This window comes from Notolabrus celidotus, chromosome 6, assembly GCF_009762535.1.
Source record: "Notolabrus celidotus isolate fNotCel1 chromosome 6, fNotCel1.pri, whole genome shotgun sequence".
Classification (NCBI taxonomy): Eukaryota; Metazoa; Chordata; class Actinopteri; order Labriformes; family Labridae; genus Notolabrus; species Notolabrus celidotus.
Window position 1 is genome coordinate 24,850,794 of NC_048277.1, and position 16,251 is coordinate 24,867,044.

Sequence of the window (16,251 nt, forward strand, 5' to 3'; positions counted from 1 at the left end):
AAAATTCATCATTCTGCACTGTAGTGGCTTGCTTTCGCCAAACGAAACAAAACACCTATAAGCCACTGAGGGGCTGCTTTACTGGGACTCAGTTGACGCGTCCTCCTCGTCAGGATGAATGAAGTCCAATCGTGCATTGACATCAACAAGGGTTTATTTTACATCGACATACAACAAACGCTCAGCTGATCAATCCACACTTGCATCTCCTAGGAACTTGTAGAATTAAAGGCATAACGCTATTGTGGACGAGACGATGACAAATATGACGAAAACAGCCAAAATGGCGACAACAACGAGCTGGTCAAAAACTGTATGCTACCCGGTAGGCAGCTTCTTCCCTATATGCTTTTTACACCTGCCTTGACACACCCGCCCCCTAGTGTGCACACAAGTGCATCAAACAAATAAAACAGTCCACACATAATACTGACACACACACATGGCTCTAACATGCACAGTAAAGTCAAATGTATATGATGCAAAAAAAACATTTAACTTTCTCCTGTTTCGTTTCCTCAAACTTTCCCTTACTTGGACACTTTTTTGCCATGTCTGTCACGTGACTAAGCCTGTGATAAAGTCTGAGTATCACTTCATGTCAAAGGTTGTGTTGGTCAATCTCACAAATCATTCACCCCAACAGAGTCAGAACACTTCTCTATCTGTTGTTCCATGAGCTCAAACATAGAGGCTTACTCTGAGGGCAGGGTAACCTACAGATCCAAACACTCCCTGACTCGGGTTACATGATAACACCGTGGTTCACACAAACTGATAAAGCAAAGACTACTTTACACAAGATCAGAGCAAAGGTTCAACGATGAACCAACAATGTTTGATGTAACGGAGAAAAACTTTAAATAGATCAAATTCAATGTGTCACTCATAAAAGAAGACGGTCTGTTTAAAGAAACCAGTTTATTTGTTTAAACAGTGAGTGAAACACATCTATATATTACACACTGTCTGCATCGTGTTAAACATTTACAAAACACTGTAGACATGTTAATAAAAAAGTGACCGGATGTAATGTTTCACAGTGAGTCTATACCTGAGATAAGCTGAATGTTAAAAAGGTCCTCAAACAAAAGTCTGCCTTCACTTCATGTTTTATTCATAGACACCAAACATCTCTTCCATAAAGGTCAAAGACAATCAGAGCGATAGATGGGGATTTTTGAAGAATGGATTTCTTGCATATAATAAATATTCAACTTTGCATTTGAAATTCAGCAAAATTATAACAAAGATTTTCTTCATCAAAAAACAAAACCTTGTGTTCCTGTTTTGTCAAGGTCTACTATATCTGATTAAAACAGTGTATTTATATTCATTATGTAATACTGTTGACCATGACATCATGATTTTTATGAAACGGACATACCCAGCCAATTCCTGTCTTTTGTTTTTTTCACTTATCCCCCCAAAAATATCCACATGATAAAAAACTGCTGAATTTATAAAACTCTTTGGATAGAGATTATTTTGTGATGTCTATTAATTTCATCCAGAGCTATGCTGAAAAATCAATAATATTGTTATTTGAAAAGATAAAACAAATGTGAAATATCTCAGAAAAAAGCTTTCAGGGTGTGGTAATAAAAAAAAAAAAAATCATAAGGAAGAAATAAGAAAAAAAGGTTACCAAAGTTATCCAAAAATAATTCACTAGCCCTCATCAAAAAGAGATCAGGGCGGCTCTTTTACACAGTTGGTACACAATAAAATAAACCTTTTAAGGAGAAATCAATAAGACCAGGATGTTGTTGTGTTTGCTTTTTTAAAATTTTCTATCTATTGGTCTTCTGAGTTAAAAACTTAATTTACGGACCGAAAATTCAACAAATTAATCTCAAAATATCCCTCTATGCAGATGACATAACTTGATCTAGAAAATTCAGTGTCACATTTATCCAGAATAATAAAACAATTTATAGTTAATTTAGATTATAAGATTATTTTAACAAATCTAATGGCTGCCTCTAATTTATGAAACAAACATTATTCAGTCCTTTTCTATAGAAATCAGGGTTTTTAGAAAACTTAGACATAAATGCCAAATCACATTTAGCTAATCAATCAAATAACTACTTTATTATAAATGGTCCACTCTATCAATGGTCCATTGAGTACGTTTTGGAAGTGAATTCTGATCTCAAACTTTTCTTTAGACTTATTAAACGTTACGCCTAATATTCAGTGAAATCAAATTTAAACGAGCAGAGAATTAAAAACTTCTAAGAGATTCATCCTTCCATTTTGAAAACAAAGAAAGCCCTCCATCTGTTAAGTTGTTCTTAAACAAATAGAAAGAGAGTTGGAAAAGGATAAAAAAAAAAACCCAATAAAAGACTAGAAAAACTAGAAAAGACCTTTGGTTCCATTTTTCTTCGTGGAAAACCGTGTAATGTAAAGTAAAGTTCAGTGATTCCCGGCCCTGAGCTGCCACAGATACCGATACAACTCTGTCGTTGTTTGCTTTTGTCATGTGGTCGAACTATTCACTTGTACAGCACGTGTGTGTGTAAACATGTGGGTGACATTTTTGTTGTAATCTTCTTATCTTATTTATTGAAGTTTTGTCTATCTGGACATAAAGGTTGCAGAGAGGGGATGTGAAGATGAGGACACTCTGTGTTCTGTTGTGTTTGATGCTTACCCACTGGTGCTGGTTATCTCATGCTCATCAGAATTTAAAAGAAGATAAAAAAAAGTTCCTTAAAGCTGCTGTGAGGAACTTTTAGCTTGTATCGATTCTGGCGCCCCCTTGTGGACAAAGTGATACCTCTTATCTCTTGTCCTGTACATGCAAAATAATTGTCTCCAGACAATTACCTCATCCTGTTGTCTTTTAACTTTTAGACTTATCTTACAATGTGATTATTTGCAATGAAAACAGCCAAAAAAAGGGTGTTTCTTAAGCGAGTTGTCAATCATCTGTTCTGACACCTACCCCCTTAGAGCAGTTTTAGACATTAAAATGACAACAGAGAAGGTATCAGTATTGTTGTAGATGGTCTCGTTTGCTTTTGAGGGTCATAAAGAGGCATCAGTATCAGTTTCAGCCTGTTTCTCAGCCAGTTAAAAACTCCTCATAGTGCCTTTAAATGAGTTGCTGCTTTTTACAAAAGCGAGTCCTCTGGTGGAGCTGTACTGCTTTAAGTTCAGTGTTAGAGTTTGATTTCTCTTGCAGCGATCGCTCTGTAGATCTCTTCAGTCATTGGAACGTACGTCTTTTTCTCAGGATCTAAAAAGTATAGAGGATCTTTGATGTGATCTGGGTTGAATCCCTCCTCCACCAGCTTCACTTTCTTCATCTTGAACGTCCCCGTCAACTCCAGGCAAGGCTGCAAAACACAGATTATGAATATAAGAAATATGTAACAAACAGAGGAACAACACAAACCGATACTGATCGGGTATGAGAGAGACGTAACAGAACCACACTGGGTTTCTTTATCACTGTCCGTCAGTCTTTGGACTACATTTATTTGGTTTCATTGCTGGCAGCTGACGCAATTTTTACCCCACAGTGAACTTACCATGGCCCTTTGTTACCTTGCATGAAATGATTGGAGTCAGTCCAAAGCATTGGAATCAGATTTTATAAGTTGGGAAAACAAGAGAACTGATATGTAACAGTCAGCTGTATCAGCAAATACACAGAGATCAGACAAACCTGTCTGATTCTCAAAGAAATAAGAGTAAAAAAATTACAGCATTGTTGCTCAGTGGCATGGTTACAATGAGTTTGACCTTTGACCCAAAACCTCTATGAGGTTATCTATGGCCCAATCTCAATGTCCTCCCTAAGCCCTGAGCCCTGAGCCCTTCTTGACTGAATTAACGTCACCTGGAAAGTGATTGAGGACAGGAGGCTCTAAGGGTTAAAACTATAGAACTGGGAATGGGACAGAACTTCGGGACTTCTCACGTGACCTGCATGAAGTCACCAGCTCATCTTAGCGATATTAGGAAATTTATATTGCACAAATTTTACTTTCCTCAAATTCAAGGCGCTTAAGGGACTGACCTTTCATGTGATCCAGGCTCTTACCATACAGACTGCTTAACCACACAATTTAAAATATATACCAAATCACATACAGCCTTCAACAACCTTCTTCAAGAAGGGAGTGCAGCTTGTGTTTTGCCTGTGATGGAAAATCCAGGGCAAACATTTCAAGTCATGGCTACTGTTCGTAAAAAATATCTTGGATTAGCGCCTTAAATGTTTTGATCAGCTCAGCTTTTCTCCCATCTTGATTTTTGCAGTTTGACAGAAACATGACATACTTCAGTGAATAGATCAAACTGAATAATTTAAGTTAATGGAAGCAAAGAAAGTCTTTAGAAAATTGTAATCACGCTTTTAACTACCTTTTCATCAACAATTCCCCACACACTAAAAAAACAGTTCTGTCTTTTTAAAAGTAGAATAAGAGTGATTTGTCTACTGCAGTTTGAAAAGCTGGCTCCTCCTCCCTGACTCGAGGACCCTTGAAGCTTGGTCTTAGATGTATGTCTACATTCTGGCACCTGACTGCTACATTTTTATAGATCCCAGTCCTCTCAGTCTACCACATTATTGGCCTGGAGCTGCAAACCTCAGCTTAAAGGTGGCTGCCAAACAAATTTCATGAGAACAGTTCAAACGGAAAATACAGGCAGGGTCTCTGAAGATACATAAACCTCAGTGCACTTCTCGTGGATGATAATATATGATGAAGAGGGAAAATTCTACTTACTCTACACAAATAGGAAATTATCAGGCAAGTTATATTCACAGATTTGATTATGTATTCCCCTTTTTTTCCAAAAGAGATCCAAGCTGCATCACAAAAACTATACATTTGAGCAGCTCCCAGTGACAGCCTGTATGACCTGTCTGAGAAATATGTTGCTTTCAGTAACCACTCAAGCTGGACTGAGGTATTTGAAATAAAAGGGGGAAAAGAACAATTTTCCTCTGTCAGCAAGTCTGGTCTTAGACAGTCTGAATGAGCCTGAACTTATAACAGAGATTAAGAAGCAGATGAGTAAATTAAAAGGGCACGCTGCATTGACTGAGAGAAATGTCTAAAAACTGCTGTCTCACCTGAATCCTGATGAATCTAGGTCTGGCGTACGCTGGGAGGTAGGTGGTGACTTGTTTGTAGGCGTCTAAACAGTCAAAATCTTCTCCTTCTTTCAAAGTGGCAGCTGCCATGCCGATCCGCCCCTCGTGACCTTAAACAGGCATTTCAATATGACATATATTAAAATAAATCAGAATCCAAAACAACTGTTAACACTATCTGTAAATATATTCCTCTTTTAGACAACTTGAGATGTGAGCAGGAATATTTCTGACATCCATATTTACCTTCAACTTTGACTCCATAGACGTTTGCCTCCAACATGCATTGAGCCAAGGTGAGAATATCTGCAACCTCAGATGTGGCGACATTCTCTCCTTTCCATCTGTAAACACACAACATGTCAACCCCTGCAACTTCTTGATACCTTCACAAACCCAAAATGTTAATGTAGCCAAATATTGACCCACAGAAAACAAAAAGATGAGCACAAAATGAATCATGTCTCACCTGAAAGTGTCACCAACTCGATCCTGAAAATACACAAAGTTCTCGTGATCAAACCGAAGTAAGTCTCCGGAGTTGAAGTACAGGTCGCCTTTTTTCAACACGTCTCTGAGCCTCTTCTTCTCGGTCTGATGCTTGTTGCCAGCGTAGCCAACGAAGGGAGATCTCTGCGTGACCTTTCCCACCAAGAGTCCCGTCTCACCTGGTCAAAAGAATCATGAGAGACATTTTAACAGCTAGCTTTGCCTCTTTAGATTGTATGCTAGAAAAGTTATCACGTCATTGTCAACACTCTTGTTGACCATTATTCATGCTTTTATTTCTTCTAGACTAGATTATTGTAACAGGCTTTTAACAGGTTTAACTCAAAAATCGATCAATAGATTACAATTGGTACAAAATTCAGCAGCAAGACTTTTAACTAAAACCAAGAAGAGAGAGCACATTACTCCTGTTTTAATGACCCTACACTGGCTGCCCATTGCTTTTAGAATAGATTTTAAGGTTTTATTTATCACTTTTAAAGCACTTCATGGCCTGGCCCCTGAATATATCTGTGATTTGCTGTCACTCTACCAGCCCGGGCGCAGCCTCAGATCCTCAGGCAGGAACCTCCTTAAAGTTCCTGTCACAAAGTTAAAATCTAAGGGTGACCGAGCGTTTGCTGTGCAGGCTCCACGACTGTGGAACGACCTGCCTAAGGATCTCAGGCAAGCTGCATCAGTATCTTCTTTTAAATCACAGCTGAAAACATTTTTTATCGAAAGGCCTTCTTGTAATATTGTTTTATCCACAATGTTACATTTATTTTTAACCTACTTTTATTCACTTATTGTTTTATTTGTTTTACTGATTTTAATTGTTTTATTGTTTCAATTGCTTTTAGTAGTTTCTCTTTACTCTTTTCTCAGCTGTTCCTCTTAAATTGTCTTGCCAGCCCATATACCCCCCCCCCCCCCCCCCCCCCATTCTTTGTTCTCCTTATTGTGGTTTTTTGATGTAAAGCACTTTGTAACGTCTTTATAAATAAACTTTATTATTATATTATTATTATATATTAGAAGTTAAAGACCATAAAAAGTAAGAAATAGCATAAAGTGCTCATGTGCCATGTAAGATAAGAATGAAAAAGAAAACACCTGTAATATTATCTCACCTCTGGCTGCCTCGATGCACAGACCCTCAGAGTTCCTGACGGGCTCCTCCTTCTCGATGTCAAACTTGATCAGGGTGTAAGGGAAGAAAAACTACAAAGGAAGAAAATCTCCATCAACTGAAAATGCTTTTGTTTCTGGATATTCATCATAGCACACAAGTTTGGATTTTCCGGTTTGATAAGATTGTATCATATGGTACCTAATCTAACATAATGTGTTGTGTCCAAGCGGCAACCTCCGGTCTAAAAATATGAGTCCAATGCGGAAGTGCTAAAAACTGCTTGAGGCTGGCTCCTGAAGTACAGGAAGTCACATACACATGAATGCGCAAAAGCTGATCTTTACAGCAGAAATAAACATGTTTACAGCCTGGTACAAGTCTGGATAGCTCATTTCTCGATCAGCACACACTGTGAGGGGGGTGAATTTTTTCTAACGCGGCAATTTCGAAGATATTGAATTTACGAGTCTTCCAATGAGAGGCACAGCTGACTGCGGGAACACTGTAGCTGTTAGCTAGGAAGCTCAAAGCCCACCTCTTTACGTCACACTGGCTCGACAGAAGCAATATGGCTGCAGCTGCCGATTGGTCTCAATCATCTTCTCACCCTGTGAACAAAGTTGACTCTGCCCACTGCACCGATCTTGGATGTGTAGTTGATGAAGCCGATGTTTCCTTCAGTGGCAGCGTACAACTCTTTGACTTTTATGTCTCCGAAGCGATCCAGAAACTCTGACCATATGTCTGTGCGGACTCCATTTCCAATGGCGATCCTCACTTTGTGGTTCTTGTCATTGTCTTTCTGCAAACGATCAGAGACATAAAAAGCTCCAGATCTCCCATCAACACAACAGTTCAATCATTTAACAGAAAGTTAGTCTTGGTCAGAACTTGTTGTACCTGGGGTGTGTTACAGAGGTAGCGCATTGTTTCCCCGATGTACTGCATTACAGTCACATTATATTTCCTGCAGTCGTCCCAGAACTGAGAGGCCGAGAACTTTCTCCTCAGGAAAATGGTCATACCTGAAAATTCAAATGTCACACATTTATCTTATTGCAGTCTTGTACATCACCTCCCTAGGTGCACAAAACTAGGTGTGTGAAAGCTTTTGTTGTTATCCTCATGAGGGGATTAGGAGGATTAGTACCTCTCTCGATGCCTCCAACCATCCCAATGAGGAAGCCTGCACTGTGGTACAGAGGCAGATTGATGTAGAAGATGTCCTCTGCAGTGACTCCAACCGCTGCCTGGAGGAAGGAGGCCGCCCAAATTCTCTCATGGGTAACAACAGCTGCTTTAGGTAAACCTTATGAAGTCAAATGGAAAATAAATCATATCAGACTCTTCAGCAGGTAAACAAAGTAGGAGGAATATGCAACTTTTAAAATCAACAGCAGAGATCCTTACTCAATGCTGTCCATACATAAACTCTGCATGTTCAACCAAACATATTCCATTTTAGTATTTTGATATGAGCAACTGTTTTGATAATTGCAGACTCTGTGTAAAACTACTAAATGTAATATAAAGGGGCTTGTTTGTGGTACATATTCTCAGCATGTAGCATTTCCAGCTCTTCGTTTTGTTTTGTTGTGTTCACAGCTCTGGATCAGGCTTGCCTTATTACCAACATTGCAGAAGTCTTCAGCTCCATTGCTCCAATCCATTGTACGCTCTCTGCTAGCTTAAGAGACAAACATGTTTATCATACATAATTGCCCTCTATTTGCTTGTTTGCTCACTTATAATGCGTTAATCAAGAGGATAGGACAATGGATAGAGTTTGAAACTGGGAAGAGAGAGAAAGGGGAATGACGTTGCAAAGGGCTGTCCACTTTGAGGACTGTAGCCTCTGTACATAGGGTGAACAATTTAAGCAACAAATCTAAAGTTGTGTGTCCAAATAAATGAACAGTAATACTGAAAAAGAAAACTATTTTTTTTAACTTATTCAGCCTGCTAAAAGAAACTGATGGTTTTGCCACAGTGTCAACAAGCGGAGAGGTGAAGTGTACTGGACTCCTTTTGACAGGTTGATTAGATTTGAAGTGTGGGATCATTTTGTTCCTATGAATAAAGGATGCACCAACATTTTTTGGCCGAAAATGGCTCAAAAGGGCATGTTCGGTTTTCGGCCAAAAGACTTTTATCACCGAAACAGAATGTTGTGATGACGCAAGCAAAAACCGCGCCCAGTACACGCTTGTCTGGATAAGGGCCAACATGTCTGCCTCCGTTATTCCTTTAATTGCAGCACTAAAGCGTCTTGGTTGAGACGGACCACGGAGTGAAAACAATGAAAAGTACACTCTTAGAGTCTGTCAGCACACGTTTCACTGAGATCTATTCAGATCCTCTGCACTTCATCGCGACTGTACTTGATCTGTGTTATAAAGATCATTACTTGGATGTGGGAATAAAGCAGCGTGCACGAGAAATGATCCAGGACGGGATAGATGCGGAGAACCCGCTTGGAGACGGAGAAGCGCACAACGCAGGAAGGAGAACAGAGCGCAGAAAAAAGAACTTGTCTCTCTGAACCAGATGAGGGGCATGCACTCTCGTTGTCTGATATGTTCAATGAGATCCTTGATTTTAGTGAGGTTAGTACACAGTCAGAACCATAAATGCAATAGTAATATTAATTGGCATAATAATTTATTTCGGTATTTCGGCCTTGGTTTCCTCATTTTCGGTTTCGGTTTTGGTTTCGGACAAGAATTTTAATTTCGGTGCATCCCTAATATGAATGGTTTGTTTCCTCATAGCTATCTAGAAACAACAGACTGTTCCAACAGTGTACTGACCAATCAGAATAAATCATTTAATAAAGCAATGTAAAAATCAAGGATAAAACATAACTGATTCTGAAATGTATTCGTCAAACCTAACCCTGTTAGCTGTGCAAGCAGGCAGAGTGTTAGTTTGTGTTTATCCTCTAGTTAACCTGCAGTCAATGTTTGTTGTAAGGCAGCCACTGGCAAACTTTCTACAGCCCTACTTCAGGTCCACAGGGGATGTTTCAGACCTTCAGTAGAGTAGGTAAGTGTTGGTGATGCATTCAACTCACTTTCAACACACTGATGTGTACCAAAAGTGGATGTCTTTAATTTGACCTTTATTTTACCAAGTAAAATGTTTGAGAACCAATTCTCATTTACAAACATGACCTGACCAAGAGACGCCAACAGGAACACATACACACGCACATATAAACATAAAATAGAACAAAAGTGAACAAGTAACAAGCAGTGTGTGTGGTGTAAAAAAGTATGTGTGTACAAAAGTATGCATGTAAGTACAGTCCGAAGTGATAAGTAGGGGCAACAGTCAATTAAAATCTGTTGAAGTTTTAGCTTGAAGGTTGTGAGTGGAGTCAAAGTTGAGAGTTTGAGGGTGTTTTCCAGTTGTTAGCTGCAGCAAAACGAAAAGAATTACAGCCGAAAACAGTAGAAGTACCGGGGATGATGAACTTGATGTATTCACTGGACCTAGTGCGATATGAGGCTTGGGTGACGTGAAGAAGAGAGACCAGGTAGGGAGGTGTCTTGCCCAGGATTGACTTGTATACAAAATGCAGCCAGTGGTGAAGCTGTACCCGGGGTATTAAGGGAGGGCCAACTCACCAATTTATAGAGATTGCAGTGGTGAGTGTGGAAGGGTGCATTAGTGGCAAAGCAGATAGCAGAGTGATAAAGAGTGTCCAGTTTCTTGAGTGCTGTACTTGAGGCCATCTTGTAAATGATGTCACCAGAATCGAGAATTGGGACTATTGTCAACATGACGAGGGTGTGTTTGGCAGCATGAGTGAAGGAGGCTTTGTTGCGGAAAAGGAAAGCTAGTCTGGTTTTGATTTTGGTCTGAAGGTTGTCAATGGTGTGGTGAAAGACAGAGATGAATCCAGCCAGAAGCCTAGATATTTGTAGGATTTGATGAACTCTACAGGGGAGCCACCTGTACAGCTGATCGTGGGGGAGCTGGATACATGTCTCTTGCCTAACATGCTAGCATTGTTTTAGCTTAAATGTTAGGCCATCTGCCAAACATACAGAGAAATCCAATTGGAATAAAAGAGTCAGAAACAGCTCTCCTTATTATGCAAAGATCTAACAGAACAGAGCTCTACATCCTCAAGGCTTGAGCAACTGGATCAACACCTCTATGAAACAGTTTCTAAAATTCCAAACAATAAAAAAGAAAGAAGAAGGATTTATTGCTGTGCTAGCCAAAATGAATGAGTAATATAAACAAATGTCATTGTAGGCTTTTTCTTTCAGTTTGTGGGTGTGATAGAGGAGTTTCCAGGCATACCTGTTGTTCCTGAAGTGTAGATGTACAGCGCCGTGCTCCTGATGGTGATGTTGGCTCTGAGGTCCCGAGGCAGCGGCTGATCTGATGCCTGCGAGATCTTCTCAGACAAAGCATTGATGCCCTGGATACGGCAGGACTCCGACAGGACGAACACGCTGATGTCCTGCTCTCTCAGTGTCGGTAAAACCTCCTCCACAGCATCCAGCAGCTCTGTAAACACAGAGAGACATTCAGCTCTGCACATGGAGGTATGTCAGAGTGCATTGTTGCGCAATGCTGCACATGTGGGCTTGTATCATGTTACAACAGGAAAAGGCACATGGTGCAGACAAGTATGCCCCAATGTATGCATTTCTAGGAAGCAAGGCGCTTCACTCCAGAAGGGGAGTGAAGGGAAGAAGTCTTCAGAGTGCATGTTACCTAAAATGAACTCGCTCAAGCACATATTTTCGCTCCTGATATCACCTGCTGAGGATATTTAAAGATAGTGATTTCATATGGCTCATGGATGTGCTGGAATTTTCTTCTTATCTATATTTTCATAAAAGATAGAAATTCAAAAATCACACTGTTATGGTTGAAAACAGAGTTTGGTTGAAATCACAGATATCTAGGATAGACTATTGCCCGTTTATAAAATGTATTTAGTCTATGAAGGAACAAGAGGAAATAAATCTGACTGGATTCATCCTCTCAGAATAAGAAATGGATGACAATTCAGACTATCAACTCAGAGCTAAACATTTAAATTCTAATGTTGGTTCCCCTGAAACCCTACATAACCTTTTCATTGTGCAATGATGCAATTCAACTTTAATCCTGTACATACTGTCCTCACTTCTTACCTCTAACACAGATTACAACAGACTAATCATTAACAGCCTTTAAAATGGGGTAAAAGTCTGAGACAGACAGCTGATCAGCGCTGTCTGTCTGTCTTTCTGTGGGTAAAGTTCAACTAACAGTCTTACAGTAATACATCAGAGACATCAGGAGTCAGGTTAAAGAGCAGCTCTGCTCAGAGAAGTCAGTTACTGGTGTAATAACCGTTAAATTGAATTTGAATGTTGTTGCTTGTTAGTTTGATGTTTGTTAAATACTTTAAAAGTAATTACAGATCATTTAATCTTCTACAGCCAAAGGTTGAGTAACCAACCCTGCAAAGTGAGCCATCACTTCTGGAAGTTTTCATGTCTCCAAATCTTTGCTGGGGTATGCACATGAAGCTCCATGTGTATTCTGCTGTGTGCTCTGGACATGATGAGCATATCAAAGATGCTCTGATAGTTAAAGGGACAGGCGTCAATTGGCGGACAGCTTCATTCCTGCCATAAAAGATTTGATTGCATGTGGTACTTATCTGATGCTTTGTATGTAAAATGTAGGTCTGAAGAGGCTCACCAGATCCTTTACATCAGTAAAACTTAAACCTCTCAAATACACTCAAGTGTTTATCTTAAAGTTTGATCACTACAGCGTGAATGAATTAACTTGAAAGTAGGTACGTTTTCTTTTGAGATGAGGAAGAAAGCAGCGTACAATATAAATGCTTAGGTTTATAAGCGAATACATTACACCACAATAACACACTACCTGGAAAACCTGAAAACACCCCATGATCACATTCAGAAACAGCTTTATAGGCCAAGAATGTGGATGCATGACAGGAATGTAATCCATTGTTTTTCTGTTGCCCTAAATCTACTTACACAGACACAACAAGGCTGAAAAAAACACAAGAAAAACAAGGAATATAATACACAAGAGTATGCATAGAGACTTTTCTTTTCTCAGAATGCATGAATGAATTTATTTACAAGGGTTGTCAAGCTGTAAATGCATCTACTCATTAACATGCTTTATGATTAGTTTATCTAAATTAGTCACACGTTTGAAAAGTTCCTGTGGGCAGCAGTGCATCAAAGGATGTACTCAGACTTGGATAAGCTGTCTTTCATATTTTAAATTTACTGTATTATCTACTGTACACTGAATACATATAAAAAGCACCACTGCAAAAATAAAACCTGTTATTTACAGTGGTGGACAGTAACAGAGTAAATTTACTTGAGTACTGTACTTAAGTACATGTTTTGAGTATCTGCACTTTACTTGAGTATTATTTTGGGGGGATACTTATTACTTTTACTCCACTACATTCAGAAGACAATTATTGTACTTTTGACTCCACTACATTTCTATCAATGCTCTAGTTCCTCACTACTTTAACTTTGAAGTCAGCTGATTAATTTCCTTCTCTTTTCTGAAATCTGATCCCTAAGACAGTAAAATGTGTTTGTGTAGTTCTGTTTGTCTCAGTGGTTTAGTCGTACCTGTATATACAAAGAGCAAATTTCACTCAGATCAGGCAGTTCATGTAGAGGTGGTAATGATGGCTATAATTCTCCACCTGAGCACCCATGGCCATATCTTCAGACCGTGTTAGAGGTTTTTGAAATGAAGAATGATACGTATCATTTGAAATGTTCTCCCTGTTTCCCACTCTGCCCAAACATACAAACATTCACTGTCCAACCTGAGAAAGCATGTTGAGCTACATAATATTTGTTTCATTCCAGATGAACATTTCAAACTAAGTTGTCTGTGCTTTCAGTAACTTAGTTGCTGTTTTTATTCCATGATATAGTTTTAAGAGATTTCAAGTAATGGTTTCTAGATAAACATAATGTAACTGAATGTATTCCTATGTATTCTTGACTGTATTTATGTATTGTGAAAATACAAAGTTTTGAGATTTTTTTAAGAAGTACTTTGAATACTTAAGTATTTTTAAAAGGAAGTACTTCAGTACTTTAATTCAAGTAATAATCTGACAGAGCAACTTTCACTTGTATTGGAGTAATGTTTGACCAGGAGGATCTGTACTTTGACTTAAGTAAAAGTGTACTTTGTCCACCACTGGTTATTGTTTGCAGAAAGTGCAAAGAAGACGTGCAATAAGCACATTAATAGCCTATATCAGAGTGCAGAGGGATTTATATAAACACAAGCTGGGTTTAGACTGCAAACATGCCAAATATAAGCATTTGGCCTAAGAACCTATCAAAGAGGATATATGTACTTTTGGGAGCAACAAGCGTGCTGGACTGGTGGAGTCATGGTGGAGGAAAACAAAAAACAGAGGGAGCAATAGACCCCCACTCTTCTTCCCTGCGCCCCTGTTAATCACACCAGCAGTAGTTGACACCTTACCTGGAGACACGATGATAACTTTGGCCCCGCAGCAGGAGAAACAGTGCAGCAGAGACTTCGACCTGATGTTAAAGTTGAGCAGAGCAGCCGGGCAGCCGAGCTTGCCCAAACCGAGCCAGGTCCACACATAACTGGGCTCGTTTGCGAGAAACAAGGCGACCGTGTCTCCTGCCTTCAGTCCAGCTTCAGCCTGCAGCGCTCTGGCCACCTTGTTGCTCTGTTTATCCACCTCTCCATAAGAATACTGTTGACCCTCAAAGTGCAGGAAGGTTTTATTAGGATGCCTCTTTGCTGCATCTAAGAAACAGTCCACGATGCTGTAGAAAGGTTTGATTTTCTTGTATTTGAAGAGCCTGGCGCCGAGTTTGAGGCTCCTCAGGATGTAGGTTAAGTCCTCGACAAAGTAAGGAAAAAGTGATTTTAGAAAAGCGAGGGACAAGATAGCCAGTCCGGCGAACACGGTGAACAAGATATACATTTTGCAGAGCACACTATGCAGGATTCATCTGTGTGTTATGCCTCCCTGTGTGTCAGTGGAGAAGAAGCAGAGGAGGCGGAATAACGCGGCTCTGTGTGATTTGTGACAAAGTTCACCCACTCGGACTGGGGCGGTGCTCGGAGCAGACCTGCCCCCCTTCATTCCCGAAATGTTTTCGAGTTTCTGTATCGGGTGTTTTCCCGTCCACTGTGGACTGATCATTTCCTCTCGATGCATATTCATGTTATTGTGTGGGGTGGAGGCGCAGAAGTATTAGAATAAAATAACTGATTTTGTAGAATTTCATTATCATATATTGAATTATCATTTAAATTAATATAACACTCTGATTAATACTTTTATTTTCTTGTGAAGTTAAAAAAGTATTTTACATATATTTTGTACATTTGAATTTTGTCTCAAGACCAGGTTATGTTAGTTTATGTGGAACAGCAATAATGTTCCTGGGTCAATTTGACCCAGTGCATATTTAATGATCCAAAAGTGTCAGAACCCCAAAAAAATCCAAAAACACGTTTTTTTAAATCATATTTCAAACTCCATTACTAACCATTTAAATCAAGTCCATTGGTGTCCTTTAATTCTCACAGATCATGGTTCAATGAGGATAACTCACTCGTTTTCATTGAAATTAAGGTTAAAACTTTGTTTAATGTACATTACAAAGCCCTAAATATAAATACAATAGTTTTACATTTTTGTTTATTTTATTTTAAATTTTTCTATTTGTATTTTTATGAAGTGGTGTTGATAAATGAACATGACACCTGTGCTGCATGCTGTCCAGATTTTTATGCTGCATTTAGCTGGTTTGGAAGGCATATATTGCCTAAAATAGACTTTAAAAAGGGTCAATTTGACCCGCAATATAACAGTGAGTCATTTCTCACATTGCCATTTTTTCAACCGTCATGTTGCTTTCTATTGATGCCAAAAATAAGAAATAAAAGGTTCTTTAAATATATTTATTGTAAAGAATTGTCACCATTTGTTTAAATTCACTCTGTCAAGTCCCTTCTGAGTGTTTTTTGTTGGTATTTTCTTCTGGTTTTGGCTGTGTCTCATAGCTTTAAAAATGGATTTCACCCCAACAAATAGGATCACTGTTGCTGTTATTTTCCATCTGATCTTGTGCCTTAAAAAAAATCTTTTTTTGTATGAAGTGATGTTGATAAATGAATACAATACTTTTCTGTCACATGCTGCCGAAATTTTTATGCTGAATTTAGCTGGTTTGGAAGGAATATATCGTCTAAAATAGACTTTAAAAAGGGTCAATTTGCCATAAATAACAGCAGAAAATCTGCATATGGCCACCTGCATCCAAAATCTGCTGTCTGAGAAAGGTGTGAGCTCTTTAAACTGAACTATCTGATCTGTGAGGAGGGGCAAGGCTAAAAGTTATAAACAATTAACGCACTCATTCAGAAAAAAAGCACAGATATTAATTTTTATCTATTTGGTTGTTTTTAATGCAAC

At 39.0% G+C, this 16,251-nt stretch overlaps 1 protein-coding gene across 1 annotated transcript; it reads right to left on the reverse strand.

Moving 5' to 3' along the window:
• Nucleotides 1-906: 906 nt before the first annotated feature.
• zgc:101540 (hsFATP2a_ACSVL_like domain-containing protein) lies at nt 907-14,868 on the reverse strand. Its single transcript, XM_034684766.1, has 10 exons — nt 14,274-14,868; nt 11,061-11,270; nt 7,897-8,055; nt 7,647-7,771; nt 7,354-7,548; nt 6,745-6,835; nt 5,592-5,790; nt 5,369-5,466; nt 5,102-5,232; nt 907-3,350 (listed from the first exon to the last, which is right to left on the reverse strand). Exons 1-10 carry the CDS (start codon nt 14,749-14,751, stop codon nt 3,174-3,176), a joined length of 1,863 nt encoding a protein of 620 aa, XP_034540657.1. The 5' UTR covers nt 14,752-14,868; the 3' UTR covers nt 907-3,173.
• Between the last annotated feature and the right edge of the window lie 1,383 nt (nt 14,869-16,251).

Excerpts from the sequence above, each read along its gene's own strand:
- zgc:101540 (XM_034684766.1), bottom strand. The coding sequence starts at position 14,751 with ATGTATATCTTGTTCACCGTGTTCGCCGGACTGGCTATCTTGTCCCTC. Across the intron at positions 5,791-6,744 it reads GTGCATCGAGGCAGCCAGAG|GTGAGACGGGACTCTTGGTG; the intron begins GTGAGATAATAT and ends TCTTTTGACCAG. Across the intron at positions 5,467-5,591 it reads CGAGTTGGTGACACTTTCAG|ATGGAAAGGAGAGAATGTCG; the intron begins GTGAGACATGAT and ends GTGTGTTTACAG.